The 25,125-nt window shown below is 38.0% G+C and overlaps 1 protein-coding gene across 3 annotated transcripts in view; it reads right to left on the bottom strand.

Moving 5' to 3' along the window:
• The window catches only part of ADAMTSL1 (ADAMTS like 1), a 472,971-nt gene that overhangs the window by 254,596 nt on the left and 193,250 nt on the right, over positions 1-25,125 (bottom strand). For 2 of the 3 annotated variants that reach the window (XM_081238315.1, XM_081238317.1), the window contains exons 8-12: positions 25,005-25,116; positions 21,034-21,172; positions 9,369-9,419; positions 4,629-4,833; positions 3,182-3,329 (exon numbers count right to left, since the gene is read on the bottom strand). In XM_081238315.1, the coding sequence (XP_081094441.1) occupies positions 3,182-3,329; positions 4,629-4,833; positions 9,369-9,419; positions 21,034-21,172; positions 25,005-25,116 (655 nt within the window). The remainder of the gene's footprint in view (positions 1-3,181; positions 3,330-4,628; positions 4,834-9,368; positions 9,420-21,033; positions 21,173-25,004; positions 25,117-25,125) is intronic. The other variant, XM_081238316.1, reaches the window with a different exon arrangement.

A 25,125-nucleotide genomic window follows, 5' to 3' on the forward strand; every position in this document is an offset into this window, starting at 1 on the left:
GACACTCAGGTTGCTTCCATGTCCTGGCTATTGTAAATAGAGCTGCAATGAACATTGTGGTACATGACTCTTTCTGAATTATGGTTTTCTCAGGGTATATGCCCAGTAGTGGGATTGCTGGGTCATATGGTAGTTCTATTTTTAGCTTTTTAAGGAACCTCCATACTGTTCTCCATAGTGGCTGTATCAATTTACATTCCCACCAACAGTGCAAGAGGGTTCCCTTTTCTCCACACCCTCTCCAGCATTTACTGTGTGTAGACTTTTTAATGATGGCCATGCTGACTGGTGTAAGGTGATATATCATTGTAGTTTTGACTTGCATTTCTCTAATAATTAGCGATGATGAGCATATTTTCATGTACCTGTTGGCCACCTGTGTATGTCTTCTTTGGGGAAATGTCTGTTTAAGTCTTCTGCCCATTTTTCGATTGGGTTGTTTGTTTTTTTTGGTATTAAGCTGTATGAGCTGTTTGTGCATTTTGGAAATTAATCCCTTGTAGGTAGCATTGTTTGCAGATATTTTCTCCCAGTCCATAGGTTGTCTTTTTATTTTGTTAATGGTGTCCTTTGCTGTGCGAAAGCTTTTAAATTTGATTAGGTCCCATTTGTTTATTTTCGTTTTTATTTCTATTACTCTAGGAGACAGATCCAAAAAAATATTGCTACTATTTTTGTCAAAGAGTGTTCTGCTTATGTTTTCCTTTAGGAGTTTTAGAGTATCTGGTTTTACATTTAGGTCTTTACTTCATTTTGAGTTTATTTTTGGATTTATTCTAACTTCATTCTTTACACGTAGCTGTCCACTTTTCCCAGCACCACTTATTGAAGAGACTGTCTTTTCTCCATTGTATATTCTTGCCTCCCTTGTCATAGATTAATTGGCCATAACTGTGTGGGTTTATTTCTGGGCTTTCTATCCTGTTCCACTGATCTGTATGTCTATTTTTGTGCTAGTACCATACTCTTTTGATGACTGTAGCTTTGTAGTATAGTCTGAAGTCAGGGAGCCTGATTCCTCCAGCTCCGTTCTTCTTTCTCAAGATTGTTTTGGCTGTTCGAGGTCTTTTGTGTTCCCATACAAATTTTAGAATTTTCTGTTCTAGTTCTGTGAAAAATGCCATTGTTAATTTGATAGGGATTGCATTGAATCTGTGGATTGCCTTTGGCAGTATGGTCATTTTAAGAATATTTATTCTTCCAATCAAGGAACATGGTATATCTTTCCATCTGTTTGTGTTGTTTTTGATTTCTTTTATCAGCATCTTATAGTTTTTGAAGTACAGGTCTTTTGTCTCCTTAGGTAGGTTTATTCCTAGGTATTTTATTCTTTTTGATGTGATGGTAAATGGAATTGTTTCCTTAATTTCTCTTTCTGATATTTTGTTATTAGTGTATATAAATGCAACAGATTTCTATATGTCAATTTTGTATCTAGCGAATTTACCAAATTCATTGATGAGCTCTAGTAGTCTTCTGGTAGTGTCTTTAGGATTTTCTATGTAATGCATCATGTCATCTGCAAACAGTGACAGTTTTACTTCTTCTTTTTCCATTTGGATTCCTTTTATTTCCTTTTCTTCTCTGACTTCCGTGACTAGAACTTCCAAAACTATGTTGAATAAAGCTGGTGAGAGTGGGCATCCTGGTCTTGTTCCTGATCTTTGAGGAAATGCTTTCAGCTTTTCACCATAGAGTATGATGTTAGCTGTGGGCCTGTCATACATAGGCTTTATTATGTTGAGGTATTCCCCCACTATGCCCACTTTCTGATGAGTTTTTATCATAAATGGATGTTGAATTTTATCAAAAGCTTTTTCTGCATCTATTGAGATGACCATATGCTTTCTATTCTTCAATTTGTTAATGTGGTGTATCACATTGATTGATTTGATCTGCAGATACTAAAAAATCCTTGATTCCCTGGGATAATCCCACTTGATCATGGTATATGGTTCTTTTAATGTATTGTTGGATTTGTTTTGCTAGCATTTTGTTGAGGATTTCTGCATCTATGTTAATCAGTGATACTGGTCTGTAATTTTCTTTCTTTGTGATATCTTTGTCTGGTTTTGGTATCAGGCTGATGGTGGCCTCACAGAATGAGTTCAGAAGTGTTCCTTCCTCTGCAATATTTTGGAATAGTTTTAGAAGGATAGGCATTAACTCTTCTCTAAATGTTTGGTAGAATTCACCTGTGAAGCCATCTGGTCCTGAACTTTTGCTTGTTGGGAGTTTTAAAATCACAGTTTCCATTTCAGTACTTGTGATTTGTCTGTTCATATTTTGCACTTCTCCCTGGCTCGGTCTTGGGAGATTGTACCTTTCTAAGAATTTGTCCATTTCTTCTAGATTGTCCACTTTATTGGTGTATAGTTGCTCATAGTGGTCTCTTATGATCCTTTGTATTTCTATGGTGTCAGCTGTAACTTATCCTTTTTCATTTCTGATTTTATTGACTTGGGCCCCCTCCCTTTATTTCTTGATGAGTCTCACAACCTTGTTTTTTTTTTTTAATTTTTTAATTTTATTTATTTTTGGCTGCGTTGGGTCTCGTTGCTGCACGTGGGCTTTCTCTAGTTGCAGAGAGCAGGGACTTCTCTTCGCTGCATGCGCAGGCTTCTCATTGTGCTGGCTTCTCTTGTTGTAGAGCACAGACTCTAGGCACGCAGTCTTCAGTAGTTGTAGCTCACGGGCTCTAGAGCGCAGGCTCAGTAGCTGTGGCGCATGGGCTTAGCTGCTCCACAGCATGTGGGATCTTCCCAGACCAGGGCTTGAACCCGTGTCCCCTGCATTGGCAGGCAGATTCTTAACCACTGCGTCACCAGGGAAGCTGTCACCATGTTGTTTTTAACAGCAAGCAATATGGATAGTAAATCAGACATATATTTCTATAATATCTCCTTTTGAGCAAATATATCTGATATTTTTCAGCAACAGTCTTCTATCAACTTTCTGAACCAGGAGAGAATTATAGCAATACATAGTGCTTAAAAACAATGTGCAAGCAAAACGATTTGAAAGATTTTTAGAAAGAGTTAAGTCCATTCAGTAGAGTCTAAGTTACAAAGAACAGCTATTAAGAACACTTGGGATACTTAATTATATTCCAAGGAGTTGAAAACAGCACTGAATATGTACAACAATGACAAGACTGGTTACAGAGCCCCTGTCAAGTTACCTTTGGGTTTATAGCAGGGAGTGGGTATGATGCATTCCTCTTTTATGTGGGGCTTGGTTTTGGGGCTACAGCCTCCGGTGTGCATTCCCCGATGGTCGATGCAGAGGACCACACGGTACCTGAGGCCCTGGCCACACGTCACTGTGCACTGGAAAGAGAGTGTAAGAGAGGAGACTCATAGGCAAAGCCTTGTTTACTTTTCTTCATTTCCCACCTGAGACTTTTTAAAGGGCTCCTTTTACAGAAGGACTCCTGGTGGCTTTATACCACTTTTTACTAGTCATGGGATCTTTGTTCTATTTGGCAATTTGAGGGTGAAGCTGGCTGAACATTAAATCACTTGCAATTTCTTAGCTTTGGATTAGTCAGTCAGCCTTTCTTAAGCACCCACTGTGTGCAAAGTCCCAAAGCAAGTCGCAAAAAGGAGGAGAAAGTAAATTATAGAGTGTGCCCAATTTTGATTACCAAACTGTATGTCAATTTTATTAGTCACTTTGCTAATGACTATTAGGTCCAAATTATGGGAAATGCCAGCTCCCATGTGGACATTAAAATTTGTTTAACTTCCATCATAGCTAACTTATATTGCTGCATGGCTGATCCAATTGATTATAGTGATGTGGAAAAAAGACGTTGAAAGGAACTGATTCAATGGCCAGATGTAGACAGTACCTCCAGTGGTTCTACATGCCTGGGAGCAAGTCTAGATAGAAAGATGTCACAGCTCTGATCTGCTGCCACAAAGCCACAGGCTACGTGAATAGCCCTTTGCCATCTCTGTGGCTGAGGGCACATCTTTCCATCTCACCCTTCCATCTCCTGTGCCATTTCACACCTTTTTCCACTAGCAGCCAGGAGCCCCCAAATAACATTTTATGCTTAAGCTGCTGCAGTGGCTTCGCTAAGGTCTAGACCGTTTTGGTTTTAATTAATCCCACTTCACCTCCATTCTAATTATGTTACTATCTTCATTTCATCTTTTTTTCAGTGAATAATATACATAGTGTTCATCTTAATCCACTGAAGACACTTTTTGGACATAGACAAAGTAGAAGAAATAAAAAATGAAACCAAACTTTTGGTCTACTGAGCTTGACCATCAGAACAGCATACACAGCTTCAGGCTCAGTCATCGGCCTCAATTATTCTTGACAGACATTTGCCTCCTCTTGCCATTTGAGGGAGTGTTATGGGGAGTGATAGAGGTTTCTTAAAGTAGCTTGAAGAAAGATGTTTGAAAAATATATATATATATATTTTTTCCTACTCATTTACTTTTGGTGGGGCTCGATTTGGGGCAAGCCTACTCTGGGGGCTAAACGGGTAGGCTTCGAGACCCCTCCAGAGGAGAAGTGGGGAGCTGCACAGGGTGGGTGGTGGGGTCATGATGAGGAGAGGGAAGAGTGGACTTACTCTCCTAACGAACAAAGAAAGAAGGCACAGTTACCGGAGACCACTCCTGTGCCAGCCATTTAGGGCAGTCAAAAATGTTGCAGGGCTGCACGATGGGCATCTTAGGGGTGTACATGCATTTCCACTCTTCCACTGAGGTGACATGCCCCTGGATGTCCTCCTCCACACAGGAAACTGCCCGGCTCTGGATGCCCCCCCCACACGAGGAGGAGCACGCGGTCCACGGGGTGGCCTCCCACCTACAGAAGCAAGGGGAGTCATCAGGGCAGACACGCACACTGCCCACCTCCTCAGTGAGCTTTCCCACCAACCCCTTCCCAGTGCCCTTTGGGGCGATCAGGTTCTGAGAGGCTACACTCCAGAGAACCAAAAGCCAGCTCTGGCCTGAAATCTGACGAGTCAGAGAGGATTCGATGCTGGCAAAAGTGCTCTGTAAGCCTCAAAGCTCTACACAAATGTAAGAAATTACTCTTTAAGAGCAGTCTACAAGGATAACTGTGGGGTCTGTAGCCTACTCAAAAGAGGGCTGTTCAGTCCTTCTTCTTTCAGCTTCAGTATAGATTCTGAGTGTGTCTGTATGTGTGTGTGTTTGTGTGTGGGTGTACGGGTATATATAATATTTACATTATTTTATATTTTATAAATATATTTGCATCTATCTAATAGCTATCTATCTAAATATCTATCTCAAGACTAAAATTGGTTAATCAGTTAACACTAATAGTTTGTACCTGGGATAATACTTTTCATTTTCGATGCAATACTTTATTACTTAGCTTCTGGATACTTTTACATGAGAAGCTCAAGAAAGATTCAGGTAAACCAAATACTCTTTCTCCCTTGCTTCTACAGTCATCAACTTTGGGAGTACATGGATTTAGCATAATTCTGATGTTCAAACTGTATCATCATTTGGAGGCAAAATGTTAATATAGGCATTATCTACTTGCTCCCTAGCTGCTAAGGCCGGGGGTACTGACAGTTAGCACTCCCTAAAGAACTCCTGGAATTGTGAAGAAGTTTGGCTCTGGTTCAAAGGCTGATGGCATTGGAATCTACAGATAAAGTAAAGTAAGGGAAAAAATAACAGTATTGTCAATAGCACTTAAGAGAATTTCATTGATTTTTCAGATCTCTACACAGCTCTGGTGCATCTGGGACCAGAGGCTGAGAGATATCTTTGCCCGGTTCTCTTCTCTCTTCCCATAGGTTTAAAGAATGTCGTAGTTTTTAACAATAAAAACATGGGGACTGGGCTTCTTTTTCTTGCATATATAGTCTGCTTGTTGATAAGGACTGCTAAAGATTTAAGATTTCTCTTAGAATTATGAGAGATATCATTGTAATGAGAGAAAAACAAAATGTCACCAAGTTGATCCACTTGAATAGTTAAATGTAAAAATACCACACAGGCATACTGTGGAGATGTGAATTATTCTCTACATGGGACTTCATGTGTATTGTGAGCCTGCTTTCTCTTTTGCAAGAGCCTGGATAATGTGTGTTTCCCAGTTACAGAGAATCTTCCTCCACATTTTCTCTGCACTGTTCAAGTCTAGGCAACAACTGTTATCTCCACTGCCAACAGCCTAAACATGCTGCCAAATACAATATTTTCCTATGCATATTTCCCCAGGAGACACATAAGAAAATGTTATTATGGGGAAACTGAGGTCCTCTGTTTAGCCCTTTCGAGACTCTCTGTTCCCTTTCAAGAGAAGGAAGCAGCTCTGTAGAGAGTTTCTCTTCCAAAGGGTAAGGCCAATTCTCATTTGTCTCCATGTAAATCTCTGGAGAGCTGGAGGTGGATAACAGGTCTGATTCAGACTGAAATTGGGCTGAATGTATACGCACAAATTTGCATTAGACTCGATTTGACAGTGAACTGAGAATATGCTTTGAACGGACATTTAATCTCTTAGAACATTAAGATGCCATAAAAAGAGCACATTTTCTAACTGGTACTCTAACATCCCTAAACTGGACCCTTCTAAAGAGACAGTGATTAATTTCTGTCTCAACACTTGGACCGGATCCATGGTGTAATTTTGTAAACAGTACTAAGTATCCTTTTCAATGTCAGTGATCACAGAAAGACAAATGATTTGAATATTATTCCAAGTATTTATAGTATGGTTCCGGCACTCAACTGTAGTTCTATATGTGAAAAGTTATAATGTGAATCCTTGCATAATAAGAGGATTATGTGGAATTTCAAAGCAAAACATCTCGGTGCTTTAAAGAAAGTATAACAAAAGCTCAGAGAGGGCATCAGTTAGGATATCTTAAAACAGGGACCAGGTAAGTATTGGGAAAAAATATATATCCAAGAATCTTGCCCTGGAAGAATAAGAGATGACTTCATATATTTTAACTCCTTTGGCTTTTAATTTTTAAGTACACAGTGTATTTAGTTTAAGAAATTCTCAAAATTAAGGATTATGTGGAAAAGTTACATATAGTAAGTATAAATTAAAGATTATTCATCAGACTATGTTCTTATATCATATTTAGATATATGTTATAGTCAAAGACTGAAAGCAAGAAAAAAGAATCTAAAAATTCTTTGTTTGTGTTAATGTTGTGTTTTGTATCTACACTTGTGGTCTTAAACCCATTCAAATAATTTCAATAAGTAAAGCCTTCTGCCTTGATCAGTAAGTAGCTACCCTCTGAGAACCATTTTTGAGCCTTAATTCTTCTTAAGAAATGAAAACATATTTGTAGAAATAACTTCCATTTAGTAAGGCTTTATCAATAAAGCAGAATATCTAACTTTAGAATTAGTTTAGTAACAGAAGTGCACAGGGTAAGAAATATAGTCTGTTTATTTGCTAGTTGTCTTTTCCCATTGTGATGCATGGACAGGCCAAAGTGTGCAGAAGACAGGGTGCAAATAAACCTCAAGGAGGTTCATCTCAATCTCTCATTGAGAATATTGAGCTTCAGGCACTTGGGGGAAATCTGAATATATAAGAAATCAAGTTTAACCTAAGACAGGCATTAGTCACACCACAGAAATATAAACAAGAGAGATCATAGATATGAAAGAAACTGAGGAGTGCCATTACAGGAAAAACATCAACTTGATGTTCTCACCCCTGATACCCAACTGTGCCTTTATCTCGAAATACACGGCCTTCACCCAACCAGATACATGCGTCCTATGAATATTTATTTTACAGATACAGGAATTAAAATCAAATAAAATCTTGGTTCAGTTAAATTAATCTTTTTATATTTTCATTCCATTTTTTTTTTCAAGTTTGGTTCTGGATCAAACCAGCAAAAGGATACATCAGTAGCATTCTAAAGTCATTTATTGTCTTTATCAATATAGACATAGGAAAGTGGGAGGGAGCTGATGAATGAAGTAACTCCTTAGTGGAAGAACTTTAAAAAAACCCCAAACAATTATATATAGTATTAATCAAGTACCCCTTTCTATATGCTACCATTAGAATGGTGATAAGTGAGTTCTGGGCCAGTCCCTGGAAGTATTTAAGTAGAGGCTGGATGACAACTCGTATTGGTTTATACATGTGTGTGTGCATGTGTGTCTGTGTATATATATATACATATATAAAATATGTCGGAATACATCAGTAGTAAATACACATATATGCATATTTGTATAAATACATGTGTTCACATATGTGTGGTGAATGGGTGCGATTATTGGGGAAGAATGGGAGAATGAAGCATCACTGGGGAGCTGAACTAAAAGACTTCGAGGTCCTCTTTTTGTATTTCAATTCATTAAGTATTTGAAGATTTTCAATCAAAGATTTGCTTTATTTTACAGTTCAGAATAAAATTATTTTCTGGGCTTTGTTTAGTTTGAAATTGCACAAACCACCGTGGATTATTTCCAATTATTTGTGATCTGATTTACACCTTGGGTTCTAAACAGCAGCTGACTCCCTGAAGTCCAAATGAGCAAAGAGAATAGAGCAAAGGTCTTGCTTAGCACAGTGGTGGCTTCACACCCAAATCTAACTTTTGCTCTCTGGGGAGCTGTTTCCAATGTGGCAGGCGATACACTCAGTAGCTAGAGTATTTTTCAGCTTCTCCAGTTTTCTTATGAATATATTAATAAAGAGAACAAGTTCTTTTAAAAGTTCCTCAATCACTTTAATGACTTTTTCTAGTTTTAAAAAATACCGTACTTTAAAAAAGCAGCATAGTACATGGAATTTTATGTTTTGGGAAAAAAACACACAAAAAACCTCCCCTCCCCATGAAATGTTCTGAACAATAAGGATATGAAAAAACTGCCTTTTTGTATTTAATTATAATTTCTTTGGAACAGAAAAAGGATATTCAAACCCCTATGCAGAGTAATACCACATCTGGAATTCCACATTTGTGGTATTGGGATAATAATTCAGGCAGTGTTTGTTTAACAGTTAGCAACAGTGCTTTAATGACTAGGGTCCTATTGCAGAGGAAACATAAAAAAGGACAAAGGGAGTGAAAGAAAGACATAACATAAACCCATACACTGTATCTAATCATAGTGAATTACTGTGTCCACTGCAATGTAATCTGATCGTATCTTAAGATGGTTTTTGAATGACAAGCTTACGGTCTGAGCAGACCAGTGTTATTCAAAAGCAGAGCTCAGGATGGATTGCAAAACATACTATCTACCATCTTATTTTTACAGAGAAACACAAAATCTATAATATATATATATATATATATATATATGTATAAAAGAAGCAGAAGACTAATTTACTAATTCTAGCATCAGGATGATTGATTTACGTACCGAGGAAGGGGATGGTAGAGGTCATAAGGCATGATCTGCTTGTATCCGTCACTGTTAGGAACAATAATGCCAACCCTCTGAGTAGAAGGTACACACAATAAAATAAACACTAAATGATTACATTATACAATTTTTTTAGACAAATGCAAAGTAACATTAATAAATTGTCTCTAAAAAACAACACTAAAACAGTTCAAAATCTTGACGCTAGCATCTGTTTGAGGATGGGGCAAGTTCTTCGAAAGGGCACCATTTGCTATAATTAGTTCTCTGATCCAGGCAGGAAATACCAGTGGAAAGGGTGGTAGTAAGAAGACTGGGCACCTCATCATTAACTATGACACAATAAGCTTGTAAATGTTCTTTAATCTCCCCAATTATACATCCTATGAGGTCATTATCATCATCATTATTAATGTTACTTCCAGATGCTCACCAAGCAATTTTACAGTTACGGTCTCACTTCTGATGAACGAGAGAGCTATGTATAAGAGTATGTACCTGGGAACTGACAACACTATGTAGCATGCATTAGCAAATAGGTAATGCACCCTTGGCAGATCTGAGGACTTTAGTAAAATCTGGAAAGCAGCCACTTGGTTATTTTATAAAGGGAAGGGGAACTAGTGAATATAGTAGGCAACGATCAACAAAAGCGCATTCCCTACCAAAATAAAGGTAGGGCAGTTAAAATGTGATAATAAAGATGAAAGATCTTTTTTTGTGGTCTATAAAATGTGATATGGCGTTAACTGCTATTATGGTGGTGGTTGTGACTGTTTTGACTGTTGTTAGTATACCTGGTGCTCTGGGGAACCTGTGAGATTTAGAGATAAAGACTAAAGGAGCCATAAGAAATGACATTTTAGGCTGTATGGCTAATGGATTCACAAGAAATGATATTATAGGCTGTGTGGGAGTCCCCAGAGGCCTTTAAGACTCCAATAAAGTACACTAACTACCTCACTGATTTCAAGGAAAGCCTCCAATTGGCAAGACTTTCTTCTTGCTGAGTCCCCTTGTTTGTGGGAGATTTATGACTCAGGAATCTCAGATAAAGGGGCTAATACAACAGACTCTCCATCAAGAGTGGGAGAGAGAGAGAGCTCAGTTCACGGATGTCATGTATTTGCTGCAGCAAGGCATGGTAGGTCATGAACAGAAGACACTTATTTTACCACTGACGAACGATAGCAAGTCCTTCTTTTGAATACTGAAGGAACTCATGTATTCTGTTTTAGGATGAATGGAACTCAGGTATTCCGGGATATTCTGGGATGAATATCCATATTCAATATAAATGTTTGTATTTATATTTAAATAAATACATTAAGACTCACTCTGATCCCATCCTCTGACATAGGATGATACAGTACGTTCTTTTTATATGGCTAGTAAACCTAAGCTTTTGGGTAGAGTGAGCAAGGTATACTGCGGAACAGAAAGATAAAAAATAGCGCTGGCTGGACATCATGCCCGGTAAGGAGGAGAGAGGGAGTAATAAAAAGGGTAGTTCCTGAAGAAATTACTGAAAGGTAAGGGAGAAATGAGAGAAATGAAATTTGAAAGAAAGCGAGAAACAAATCTTTGAATACAGATTTCTCTTCCGAAGAGGTACAAACACTGGAGTAGTAATTTGCTTATTTATCTTACATGACTACATTTTCTTCATTTATTTGTATGACTAAAGGTATTCATTTATATAACTAAACTTTCATGGTGTGTGTATGTGCATTAATCTTCAGTAACGATGTTCATGAAAATGGATGCTGCCTTTTGAGGAAGTTCAAAATCCCATAGCTCTAACAAACACAAGAATGGGATGAATATTAACATTAAACTTTTCTCCCTGTTTTCCAAGACAGAGAAACTTCCTATTCTTTTCTGCCTTCTTTTGACAAGAAATTGGATGTGAAAGGTTAATCCTGTCTTTGGTTAGAATCATGTGATCTCTTTCCAATAATTCTTCTGCCTAGTAATTAAGGAAAATTTCTTTCTAAAAGAACTGTATTTGATAGAATTCCAACCTTCCAAAGTTCTTCTAATAACTTTGGTAGCTAATTAAGGAACACAGACAACTGACTTTGCAGTTATATTTTAGCTAACCCTAGTATCTTCACTCATGCCTACATCCAGACCTAAATGCAGAAATGCATATCGCTGTCTTCGCTCCTGAAAAAATTTATGGCTATGATTTGTCATTCTCAATATTCGAACGAACTGTTACAGATCTCTGCCAACTGATTTATCAGCTGACGATGTTTAAAATGGAGGCAGTAATATTGAAGGAGACAGGCTAGAAGAAAAGAAGGGGAATGAAAGAGGGAGTTACAGAATTCAAGATGTTGGGCTTTGCATTGGACTGATTTAGAAATCATGTTTTTGTTTGAACAAGGAGCTTTAAACCTGGATTCAGCAAAACTATAGCTATATTTGTCTTTCTATGGCATAGGTCATGGTGAAGACTCATAAAATGACTCTATGGCACCTGTGAAAACAGAAAGATATCAAAACAATGGTGCTCTGTCCAGTCCTGTTAATGCATATTCATGTTCATGGGCTCTGCTCTCTCTTGGGGTTCATGCCATGGCCCTGGCCTTTCACCACATTGTCACAGAGGGGCAGGCAACACTGCCTAAACTTAACTCTCCATTGCTTCCTTTTAAGACACTTAATCTTTTTCTTAGGCAAAGTGTATCTATTGAAGAATGATGGAAAAGGACGCCATTTAGGGATTTAAGAAATTGTTTCCATGTTTAGGTCTTCATTTTTATGTGTATGTGCATGCATACATGTTTATGTATGCATTCAGACGTGTCTGAACATACATGCAGTGGGGAAGGAGGCAAAAATAATTTAAAAAAATGATCGCAAAGGGAAATGTAATAAACAGTTGGTTTGGGGGTAAAACTACTCATTCTCCATTGCCTTCACTATTCTGATTGCTCATGTACTTCCTACACTGGGCAATGACTTGATTCCATCTAAAGCCTCTCAAATCAAGGGTTGTGGTGGGAAGAAGAGAAGATGAGGATGAAGAAGGGGTCACTCTGGACTCACGTGATATAAGTAGAAGAAAGACATTGCACATCATCCTCTCAAAGTCCACACCTTGCTGAACTGTCCAATGACAGGAGAATGCTGCCATGTTATGACAAACTCATGGAATAAAATATTATGCAGCATATGAACATGAAGTCTTTTGAACTATTTTTAATGACATGGAAAATGTTCAAATGTAATGTCAACTGAAAAAAACCAATACAAAATAGAATGGACAATGTAATCCACAATACTAAGAAAACTTATGTGCTCATATACCACCTATACAATCATTTTTATAAAGCCTATATATGTGTGTGTATGTGTATACATATGTGTGTGTATGTGTATACATGTGTGTGTGTGTACACATAAATATATTAGAAAAGGACCCAAAACAGTTGTTAGTTCCTGGTGTTTGTATTATGGGTGGGGTTTTTTTGCTTTCTTCTTTTTATATTTCTCTGTTTTCAGGAATTAGAACTTTTAAGTAGAACAAAATTCAAGTCTGAGAAAGCAAAAGACAGAAACATTTGGAAACATGATATAAATGGATGAAATGAGGCTATCCCTTCAATTCCCGTGTGTCACTTAAAGATGACTGAGCCTTTGTCCTGAAATCATGTCAGAAGCTATTATAGAACAATATCCCTGACTTTAAAAATCAAGCCCTCTTCAGGCTCACACTACTCAGGTGTGAAATTTACATATTGTGACATATCTCTCTTTCCAAGAAAAGTCCTAATATAACTAACTTCATGAGCACCTAATTTGCGAGGTTCTGGGTTCTTCTTACAATAGAAACGAATCATAAGGGGTCGCTTTCACGGCTTCAACTGTCCCTTCCAGTGCATCTCTCACGAACTCTTGCCTCTTCTCCAGGGCTGCAGAACCTTATTTCTAACGTCCTGATGGCTGGATGTACTCTCAGTATGTCAAGCTCAGTGGGTCCAGACAATTCATTATCTTCCCCTACAAACTGCTTCTTCTCCTGTGATCACTGTTACTGTTCAGGGCACTGCCATCCTCCCATCCACCCAGGCTGGATACCGTGGGGGCATCGTTGCTGTTCTCTTTCCTGTATTCCCTACAGACAGGAAAGTCTTCCAGTAGTGATGTCTGCCAAATACATCTCTGTGACATGAATTTAGGCCCTCTCGCATCAGTCTCCTAATAGATTTCTCTGCCTGCAGGCATTGTCTCCTCCAATCCAGCCTGCTCACTGCTGTCATAACAACAGATACTTTACTTCCCAATGCAGCCCATAACACCCAATGAAAGTTCTTAATCAAGGGCTACCTCTTCTAAAGCCTGTCCTTATTTTCCCTCTCAACATGTAGCCAGACGCTTCTCTCTTCCTCTTCCAAATACCCATAGCACTAACTCCCCTCATCACTTTTAACTGTATACTATCTTTTAACCATGTATACATTTTCTTTAGGTTAACAATATGGGACAAAATCCATATTGGTTCTTTACTATATCTTTTAACACAGTGCCCTGCACAGAGGCAATTCATTAATAATCAGTCAACGAAATCATGCCATTGATGTGCAGACACAAAAGCAAAGCTACCATCCAGAATGAAAGCAAGCAAACAAACAAGAACAAGGTTAAAAAATCTCCCAAACAAACTGCCACTCACGGTGCACATCTTTAGTCCCACTCCTTGCCTTTTGCTAGCTCCGCCATCTGTATGAGGGGCAGGCTGTTTTAGAGGGTAGTTTGGCTGCTCTGACAAGCAGAGGTGATTGGGTGACCTGGGGCAGAGAAAGGACAGCTTAATGGCAACTGTGCTTCTAAGCTGCTTGGCTAAGCTCTACATCTCTTCCACTGGGCATCTCCCAGAAATAGCCATGACAGTCTTTTAAAGAATCTTCTCTTCCCTGTCTGTCTCATATGTCTTTTCAGGTATCATGCTGCTTTGTAACTGCACAATTCAACTTCCCTCGGGCAGTGTTGTGGTCTAGACTCTCGTTGGCTTTACTTTGCCTTTGCCATGGTACCAAGCACAGAACTTGGCACAAGATTGGTACTCAATAAAAAAATGAATGAAATTGTGGGTGGTGGGGGCAGTTCTGGTACAGAAGAGAGTGATTCATCTTTTCTCAATAACTCCAGGCCAATAGAAACCAATCTCTTCCCAAGCAACTGTTCAGAATGGGGGAGGAGAGAAGTAATAAAAAGTTGGCAGAGACTCAAGCATTTGCTTTCTCATGAGTGGCAGAGCACAAAGGATTATAGCATAATGAGGACAAGGACCCCCTGAGGAGTTGGGAGATGGAAGGTCTGTTCTCCTCTCTGCCAACTCTCTTTCTGTGTGACCTTGAGTGCATTGCATTTGGACCTCTGTGTTGGTCTTCTGCAAAATCTAAGTATTGGATGAAATCAGGAGTTTTAAGATGAAGTAAGAATGGGTGCCTGGAAAACCATCTCATGGAGCTCTATCTTACCTGTCCCCTTCCTAGTGGCTGCTAAGGGCAGAAATCAGAGTTCTGTGGACCACAGATTGAAAACCACTGAACTAGGTAATCATCTCAAAAGCTCTCCTATTTTAAAACTTGATGACTTTACAAAACACCGTAGGTTTCCCTGTCATTTAAAGAGGCAAGCTGGAGATCCAGCAAATGAGGAAATATTCTGTAAATAGGTTACAATTTTTTTTAAAACATAGTAACTGCTAGGCAACATTCATTTATCTTTTAGAAATCAGACCAAAAAAGCCCTGCTTCATTGTCTAGGATTTGAAAACATTTTAAAGATACATATTCATTTTCTGCTATCAAACCAACTACTGGAGAGTTTTTGATCATTTGATCCAAAATATCATAATTTCCTTATATTTATATTTCTGTGGTTAAACATTTCTGATATTAATGAATGCAATTTCTGAACTGCTTTTAAATAAATGGGACTAATATTTCCTTGGGCTTTGTTTAGCTTTTCCTGTACTGTCCCAAGTGATTTGGTCATTGTTTGATTTGAGTAAACGTCAGTATTTACATTTACATGAAAAAGGCATGCGTAACCCAGGTTTGTGGTCAATTCAGAGATCCAGGGCACCAAACTTTGCATTGATATGGTTGGCAGTTCTGTGCTGGCTGTGGAGGTGTATGGTGGGTTTAAACCAGATCTCACAGGTTGCTGCAGGCATCATGCAGAACAAGGGTACCCGTAGGATATGATGACACCAGGGCAGGTGACCTGAGTTTATGTAGCATAGGAGCTGCTCTGGAAGCGGAGGTACTTAGGTCCATGACCCAGCTTTCTCCTGCCTGCCCTGACTTGGTGCAAATCGCATAACTTCTTTGGGCTTCAGTATTTTCATCTGTAAATATAGATGATAATCCCTGTCTTGCTAACCTCCTGGGGAAGGTAAAACTGCATGGAGATAACAGATGTGAAAGCACTGTAGAAACTTCAAACAGCAGTTAACATTGGGCCAGTCATGTTATAGGGTTGGTTCTCAATAACGATAGCTGACTTGCATTGAGCGCTTGGCATCTTGCTGAGAGCTTTACGTGCACCATCTCATGCACTCTCTATAGTTCCTGTCTGACAGGAATACTATACTCATTGGACAGATGGCAAAGCTAAGGCCTAGAGAAATTAAGTAAAGAAGCTACTTAGCTAGTAAAGTCAAACTGAAAAATGGAAGTAAAAAATGAGGATGATGATAATACCTGTCCTATTAACTTACAAGTTAATTAAAAGATTGCATATAATTACACTTTTAAGAAGTTTAAAATGTAATATATGAAGTGATCATTATTATTAGTGCTGAACTGGCTTGGTGGAAGAACAGAACAGTAACTGAGTTAGAGTTGATTGTCTGATACTGTGTGGTAGGTCTATAAACTTGGGAAGGGTATGACCATGTATTCTAAAAAGCATCAGAACTCTGATTTATTTATCTCATCATAAATGCAGGAAAGTGCAAATGGGATTTTACGATGGTATTTTTTGTCCCTTATTCATTAGCTACTTAAAGTAGTAATATTTAAAGGAGGTTGAGCCAAAAGAAGGAAGTTGTTACTTTTCTAAGTAATGTACCTACTTTTATAAAACAAACAGAGCTTCGTGACTAGGAAAACATTTCAGTATACTTTAACTGCCAACTGAGAAAACCATTTTCTAGCCCTTACATTGAGTTCTCCTTTTTTGGAGATGGACATGGCATAAACCCCACGCAGATCGAATGGCAGTGTCTCATAGCTGGTTAAGTGGGGATTTTAGGAGTTGCTAATTACCTTAATTTTTCATGATCATGATTTTTAAAAAATCTGATAAATGTGATTTGCTTTCATGAAGCAATTTCCTAGGAATTTACGTTTCCTATTGTTAAAACAGCAAATAGAGAGCTACCTCGCTAGAAGACCCATATGCAATTTTAGAGTTCCAAGCCCTTTCATGGAGGAGAAAGCTGATTTCTGGAGGGTTTAGGAGTTTCTCTGAAGGAACATCAACATTATCATAACGGTGATCTTAGTCATAATAGCTGCAGCCACTCACATTTATTGAGTGCTTGTTGTGTGTCAGGCACTCTGCTAAGCTCTTTAAATGTATTACACCCTTTATTCCTCATGACAGCTCTACGAAGTAAGTAGCTATTATCCTTACTTTGGAGGATGAAAAAACTGAGGCTTAGTGAGAACAAGTAATTTGCCGAAGGCTACCCAAACCAGTAAGTGACAGAGCCAGGATCCCAAGCCAGGCTATGTTGTTCCAAAGCTCCCCTCCTAAATCACCACGGTATAGTGATAATCACTGTATCACCACTGGACTAGTTGGTCACCAAGTTAGTGTGACTGGGTTTTATAGGTCCACTGTACATACTGTCGCTCACGCTGCAGATTATTTCTCTTGCATTAGGATTTAAGTTGCATTAGGATTCAGTTCTGAGATTTTGTTCACACTTCGGTCCCATGGCCAGGGAGGACTTATGCAATTTGCTGTCAAATTAAATGGAGCCGGACAGAATAAGTCCAGTTGAACTCAGAAGAACTGCCACTTGGGGCATACAAGTTTGGGCATTTGCTTAGGACTGCTGCTCTGAATTCCTTGAGGGAAGGGGGAATCTGGATGTAGTTTCAGCAAAAAACAGATCTGTTTGCTAATGACTGTGACCATGATAGTGTGATGAGTGGGAGCTTTTTTTGCTTCTCCAACCCTTGCCAATTTAAGCCCCCTTCATTACTGCCTTGGAGAGAAAAGCAGAGGTCTGTGCCAAAAACACCCAAAAAAACAAACCAAAAATAACTTGAAAAGGTGGTTCTCTGATCTTCTCACAAACAATGTCTTGCACAATTCCCCCCAGGCAGCCTTAACAGTCTTACCGGTCTCCTAGACTGAGTTATGTAAGGCCAAATGTAGCCTTTTTTCACATTGAAAGACACTCTGAAAACATAAGGTGCTTATTAGCTGAACTAAAACTATGCCTTTTTAGTTGTTGCTGAACCACAGGTATACATTTGGAGGCTTTCTGGCCACATGATAGACTTTACCCTTCATCCAAGAAGCAATGATGACACAAACCATTGCACAAATCACCAGGTACTGCGTTAAAAAAAATAATTTCCCCTCGTGTAAAACAGAAGCCATGATTATAGCATGGCAGGCACAAGGAGGATTTTACATTTGATAAGATTCCAAGTGTCTTAGCTACTATAGTGTTGAATCAATGAAGCAGAAAACATGTTAAACACATCCAGATCTCTGATATCCAGAAGGACCATGCCTCCGGACTTCTGGGTGTGCCCAAGTTGGGACCACCACCAGAACATATACTATACTCTGTATAGGGTGTGTGATGGGACTAGTGATAACATAGCTCTGAGGCACCCGTGACAAATACTCTCAATTTTAGCTAAAAGTTATTAAATTTTAAACTTCACCCTCTCTTCTGTCTCATTATAAGCGTTGTTTTAGCTTCCTTTTTGAGACCGCTTTTGGCCTGGAAACAAAGTATTTTGTCATGTCGTAAAAATAACTGCATAAATGACATCAGTAGAGAGCAATACAGCTTTCTTGGGATGGAACAGCTGGCCACCAGGTAAGCTCACTTGTTGGTCTCGTAGTGAAAGGAACTCAAATTCCTGTCTCAGGAAATGTCGACTTACTACATGTTATGGATATTCAGGCTTGCTTTACAATAGTGGAAACCAAGAATGCTAAGTCATTGAATTCCACGTGTCTATTATATACAGAATGATTTTACCTATGTATGAGCTATAGACAAAACTGGAAAGAGATATAGCAAAAGCATTACCTCTTGTGTTTTCCCTTTTGGGGGCTTCTAGGTTTGGACGCAAAGGTGTTGTTTAATGTCACCATGTCACTCTTGATTTTACTATTAGACAGTTAAATCTGTAGTTAGAAAACAGTTCCTTGGGGGTTTGATTCTGCTGTGTCTGATGAGAGGGCAGACCTATTTTATCGAGTCTCTTCACCTCCTTTTCTCAGACTATCACTTCTTATTTTCCCTTGGAATTCAGGAAGGTTGCTTTGATCCTGGATATGCAAATGAGTTCAGTGAATTTCACAGCAATCCTGAAGTATCTTAACCTCAGACTAGCATATCTACATTTCCTAAAGCAGTTTCCTCTTAAACCTCTTCTACTGCTAAGTCTTAATTTTTACAGCTTTCTTTAATTACCTCTGTAATAAAAAAGCAGCTTCCTGACATTTGCTTCTAACTGATTTTTTGTCTCCTTGTCTCTCTCTTTTTTAATAGCCACCTGTCCCAACATTTATACATGTGCTGTATTAGATGTTTTAAAATAACAGACATAGAAAAAGGATAAATTTCACAAACTTCTTTCATGTAGGATAGGCTTTTGCTTTTGAATAATAAGAAATAGGCCAAAAATATTACTCCAACAGAAAAGATAGGTGAAAATCAGAAGCCAGAAACAAAATGAGTAAATTATTTACTGATTAGAAACGTATTTCTTAAAATTGTTAACAAAATGCTTTCACTTCACAACCGTTTTTCATGGCCGTCTCTTCACTGAAGTTTTTTCTCAGTGGGGGAAAAGCTTTAGGCAGTTGTGGGAAGTGAATTCATCATTTCTCCTAGAAATACACACATAAATTTTCATGGAACTGTGTATAAGACCTTCAAAGTTGCTCTATGGCTGAGTCAACCCATTTGAATTGGGATAATTATGCTTTTTATGCACTGGTCTTCCTGGTATAGATATGGATAAAGATGTATAATAAGTAAAATAATTTTAAACTAGGGTTGAATTGCATGAGTTAGAATTATCTTGGCTAAAAATACCTCATACCCTTAATATTTCCAAAATAAAGAGGTCCAAGCAAAATTTTAACACCTCATTTGGTTTTATACCATATCCAATCTTTAATACATAGTTTTCTGGTGTAATATGAAGCAAAATTGAACTTCACCTGAATTATATATTTATAAAATATCTACTCTTCTGTTTCTTTAATGAAAACCTGTTATTCTGAGTTCACTTTTATCAGCTAGGTAATGTGGCGCCTATGAGTAAATTAATAATAGCAATTTCACATCACCTGTAGAATTTACAATTCCTGAATGTGAGCCAGAAGAGTACAAGAAAACACACTTTAGAAAGGTAACAGCAGAAAACAAAAACCAAAATTGCATTGCCTACAATTCAAAGATAGAGTGATTTTCAGCCACATGGCTCATGTAGTAGTTTACCTATTCAAAGTTTTGTTTTATGAATATATAGTTAATAAACTATGATTTTAAAAATACCATTGAGATGTTTCTCAGAAATCCAAGGGTCTTGGAAAGGATTCTCTATCTTTTGGTCTTCATGATGAGTTTTGTAGGATAAGAGTTTTCATATATCCTCTCTCACGTGTTGAGGATGAATAAGCCAAGTTAATAAAATTACCAGGTAGTGTTGCAAATAAAAAAATATTACACCCATGAAAAGATTCTTGACCTGCACTTCTATGACTACTCATCATCTGAGATATTTCATTCATCAGTCTGATTCTTGATCCTGCAAATAATTGAGGGTCAATTATGGTTTCCCCAAAGCAAACATATGTGAAAGTGTCAAGTGTCTCTTTAAGGCTCCTAACTAAAAAGACCTTTAAAAAAGAATCTGACTATTAGAAATAAGTCCTGCTTTCTCTTCAACAAAGGCTGAGTTTATTTAAATGTGGAAGAACTGTTCTAAGGCTGGTTTTGATTCTGGTTAATTGGTGTGGCCCACCATAGGCTAAAATGGGTCAGCTGTGACCCTGAAATATGGTTGGCTCTGATCATCTCACTGATCAGGTGACAGAGTGAAAATTCAAAGACTCCTGAGAACACTGTTCCATCACGTTTGTTAAGGTCAGAAGCAAGTAACCAGAGTGAAACAAAATCAGAAGAGAAAATGACTCTGCAGAGTGCTTTACCTGCAGCTTTACCAATGGAAAACCTATAGACCCTGAGATGGCATCTTACAGTAGCAAGAGTAAGGGGCATGGGTTCTAATAACACATGACTAGGAATGGACACTGGACAGCAGCACTTATTTATTTTTAATTTCATTTTATTTTTAATGAAACTGTTTTTAAGAAGCTTATTTGAACTTGATCTATGTTTATGGTAAACAAACTGGTAAATGTGACTGACCTGGCTGGACAAGGATCCAAGTTGCACTCCTGAAGCTTGGGCTTGGGTTTGATGTTCTCGGGGTAATAGTGACAGTATTGGTCAGCAACCACTCGGTTACTCCGAAGATCGTAACACTCAGCCGATGTCAGCTGGTAACCTGCAGTATCAAACCATTCAGGCAAATTTCAATGCACACATCAATGCAATATATACCCTTAGGCTTTTTTGGCCATCTCATATTAATGAAAATTCTTCCCCAATGCTCCAGACATTTCCAGGACCAAAGACAGATAAATGGAAGGCTTGTTAATTTTCGCAGGCCTCAAAAACTGTGTTTTTCCACTCAAATTTTAATAATTAAATTATACCATAGGGCTTGAACTACATAAGAGCATAGCTAGATTATAAGACTGTCGTAAGTACTATTCTTATTAATTTCTTTTTTATAATCTAAAAGTCTAACACAGAATTCTGTATCCAAAAAAGGTCATCAGTGTTTATTTACTAACCACCTCATGCAAGGATGCAAAATTGCCTCCCTCGTACCTGGAGCCTCAGTGAGAATAAACTCCCAAATTAAAAAAAATAACCCCCAACACCACTCCTCTTGGTCAGCGGGTGACCATGGGACATGACATAGGATCGGGTACTGCTAGCTGCCTGGAAAATTTTTTTTTTTTTTCTTCTTTGCCTAAATTCAACCTGAATGGGTTAAGCTGAGTAAATGGATGACTAATACCTCAACAGTAGCCATCATAAATCTCAAGTTTCCCTACACAATTAAAAAAATACCTCCCTGGGCTTCCCTGGTGGCGCAGTGGTTGAGAGTCCGCCTGCCGATGCAGGGGACACGGGTTCGTGCCCCTATCCCGGAAGATCCCACATGCCGCGCAGCGGCTGGGCCCGCGAGCCATGCCGCGGAGCCTGTGTGTCCGGAGCCTGTGCTCCGCAACGGGAGAGGCCACAGCAATGAGAGGCCCGCGTACAGCAAAAAAAAAAAAAAAAAAAAAAAAAAAAAAAAATACCTCCCACTGTTCAATTTTTGTTTCAAAGTCCTTTACCATTTCTCTTTAATTCTCTAGCTAATATTTCTTGATTTCCATGCACAAATTTCCACTCTTTAGAGAATCCTCTTTATTTATTTATTTATTTATTTAAAAATAGTGTTGCTGAGTAATACTTAATTCTACTCATAGTATGTTTTACCTTTCCTACCTACCTCTTTCTTGTCCTGTGGATTTCTGGTGGGATGGTGATGAGGACTTAGATTCTTGGGGTGAAAAATAAATGTATATAGAGTATTTTTTAAAAATTAGGCCTTTTGTATCATTCTAACCCTAATCAACTCCAAAATAGATTCCCCATGGGCAGTGGTTGAATATTGTTATTGCTAAATAAGTGTTAGAAAGTCAGATTTAGAGTCATTAAAAGTCCTGCAAAAGATTTTAGGAAATCAGAAGGAGGCTTCTAAACCAGATTTCCTGAATTGAAGCTGTGTTCTCAGACCACCCACAAAAATTAATTGTTCACTAAAGACCTAAAAAAAGATCTTTTAACAATTTTACTGTAAAGATGAAAAGCATGGAAAGTAATGGCTAAGAACACATGTTCCATTTAATTTTTTGTCTTATAAGAAAATCAAAAAGCAAAATGATATTTTACATAAGTAAACATGCTTTTGTTTTTCAATTACATTATACTTAAAGCAGATAATTTGATGACAAGCTAATTATTTTATAAATTTCCAGAAAATAATTTCTACTGAAGGACAGAATTTATCAGGTAGTAAAATGTGGGCACAAGCAGTAAGTAAACACTAAATGTGAGATTATGATTTTTAAAAATTGTAATTTGTCAGCTAAAAATGTGGCTGGGAAGCTCTTCCAGTGTGTGTGAAATGAAAACTTAAAACACAAATGAAATAAAGGACCAAAATGGTCAGATAATTGTGTTTTCTAAAGTTTCACAGGGTATTTGGAGTAGCAATTCTTTACACTTAGCGAAATGCTCAGCTAATTGAATGTGGAACCAGAAACATATAAAGGAATTTAAAGATCATTTCTTCAGCAATTTTCAAACTGTGGTCCATGAAACGTGCGGAAGGCTGGTTTCTACATCTTTCAGGTCTTCACTCTGAACAGTGTTCCTTTATCTGGCTCCCTAGTAAGATTTCCTTGGAAGAAAGCGTTTGATAGCTCAGCACATTTGAGAACTACTGATGGTTCTAATTCTTCACTTAGATGTGAGGAAAATAAAGCCCAAAGAGGTTGGTTTGTATATGAATCTAACATTAATTGCCTTATTATATAGCAAGCCATTATCAACGTCACTGAAATTATATGCCAACAGCAGCTCTATGTGAAACTGACACACAGGCCTATTACTGAATTGCTACTTCTCACAGAACATGTTTTTTACTTAAAAAGAAAAGACAAAAAAAATACTTCCTTAGATTTCTTTTTTCGAAACTGCTTCCTGTGTTAGTCATTAATAGGTGTATCAAAACAACACATTCCCATAAATATCAAAGTAATTGGCACTTTATTTTTAAGCAAAGTAATTTTCCATTCAGCACAGATAGAGCAACTGGAAACACTATTTTACTGAAATGCTTAAAATGTTGAATTAATCGTTATGTAACAACCAAGTGAAAGCACTTATTTTTGACTAAGTGCTTTTAAGGTAAAATTGAACAATGCTCTATAGAACCTCCTTTTCAATGGTTTGTTCACATTATGCAGACACAGGTAACACAGCTGAAGATGAATTATGTCATATATTCTTATTGTTTTATGAAAATTAATGGATAATCATTTGACTCCATTTTGAGGTAATATCCTTCTTTTCTCTTATCAAAATAATATAGTGATACCTATGTGGTTTCTCTTATCAAAATAATATAGTGATACCTATGTGGATTAGCTAAAGTGAGCCAATTAACAGGCTTCCATGAAGCTGGAGCTACAAGTTATTTCATGTGCTCATTTTTAAAGGAATATACATAAAATTTATACCCATTAAATTACCAAAACCTTAAAAAAAGTGATAGTCCACAAATACTGGCTCAGTTAGCAACAAAACTAAAATATTCATAGACTGCTTATTACCCTTCTGGAAAGAATTTTGGTAATATATGCCAATAGCCACAAAATTTCTGAAACTCACTCTTGCGAATTTAGTCCAAGGAAATAATTTGAAAGGAGAAAAATACTTAGGTATTAAGTTATTCATTACATTATAATAGAGGAGTTTAAATGAACAGAATGATCTTCTAGAGGGATATGGTTAAATAAATTCTTATAAAATAATTCATGGAAATTATTCTGTAGCCATTGTAGTAATTATTAATGGTGCGGGGGACCTTTTCCAGTAACACAAAATGCTGTTCGTGTTACAGACATGATGGAGCAGAGATGGGAATTCATTTGGTGACTTTTCAGGAGAGATGTGTTTTAATGTATAAATAAGTCAAGTGGCATTCTTTTTACTGTATGGATGACAAGGTAGAGCTGACAAATAACTGAGCCTAAGTGTATGGTGCAGTGATTTTTTTTTCTGGTAATAAACTGTTTTCTTTAATTAATCTCTGATTCTTCTTGGATACATCATGCTATGTAGAAGGCCTGATAAACACTCTTCACTCAATTCCTTAATAGATAAGTTCATTCAACCAGAGTAGTTTGTTCTCAAATGAATAGAATCACCTCTAGACCAAGCTGTTGCCTGGGTATGACACAGCTTGTCCTGGACTTCCATGAATCCAGGAAAGGAGGAAAGACCATTTCCTCTGATGGGGCTCTACAGACAGAAAACGTTCATGGGGCATCTACACTGAGGTATCTGCCTTATAGGAAGGCTTCAGGATTTGGCCTCACTAGGAAAGAATCTGATGCACCCAGCACTTCCATATGCTGAAGTGACTATTTTTATCACAGCTGAGTCTTCCCTCAGAGACGCCAAGAGCTCCTAGACTAAGTGAGCACCATTACCTCCTCCACAGGTTGCTGAGCAAGGGAAGAAATCCGTCTCCCTCCATCGGTGGATGATAGGCTGATAGAAGATGAACTGGACTGTACTGTCTGCGGGGCCCGAGTTGCGGATCTGCAGGAG

The sequence above is a fragment of the Mesoplodon bidens genome (assembly GCF_964165515.1).
Source record: "Mesoplodon bidens genome assembly, chromosome: 6".
NCBI lineage: Eukaryota > Metazoa > Chordata > Mammalia > Artiodactyla > Ziphiidae > Mesoplodon > Mesoplodon bidens.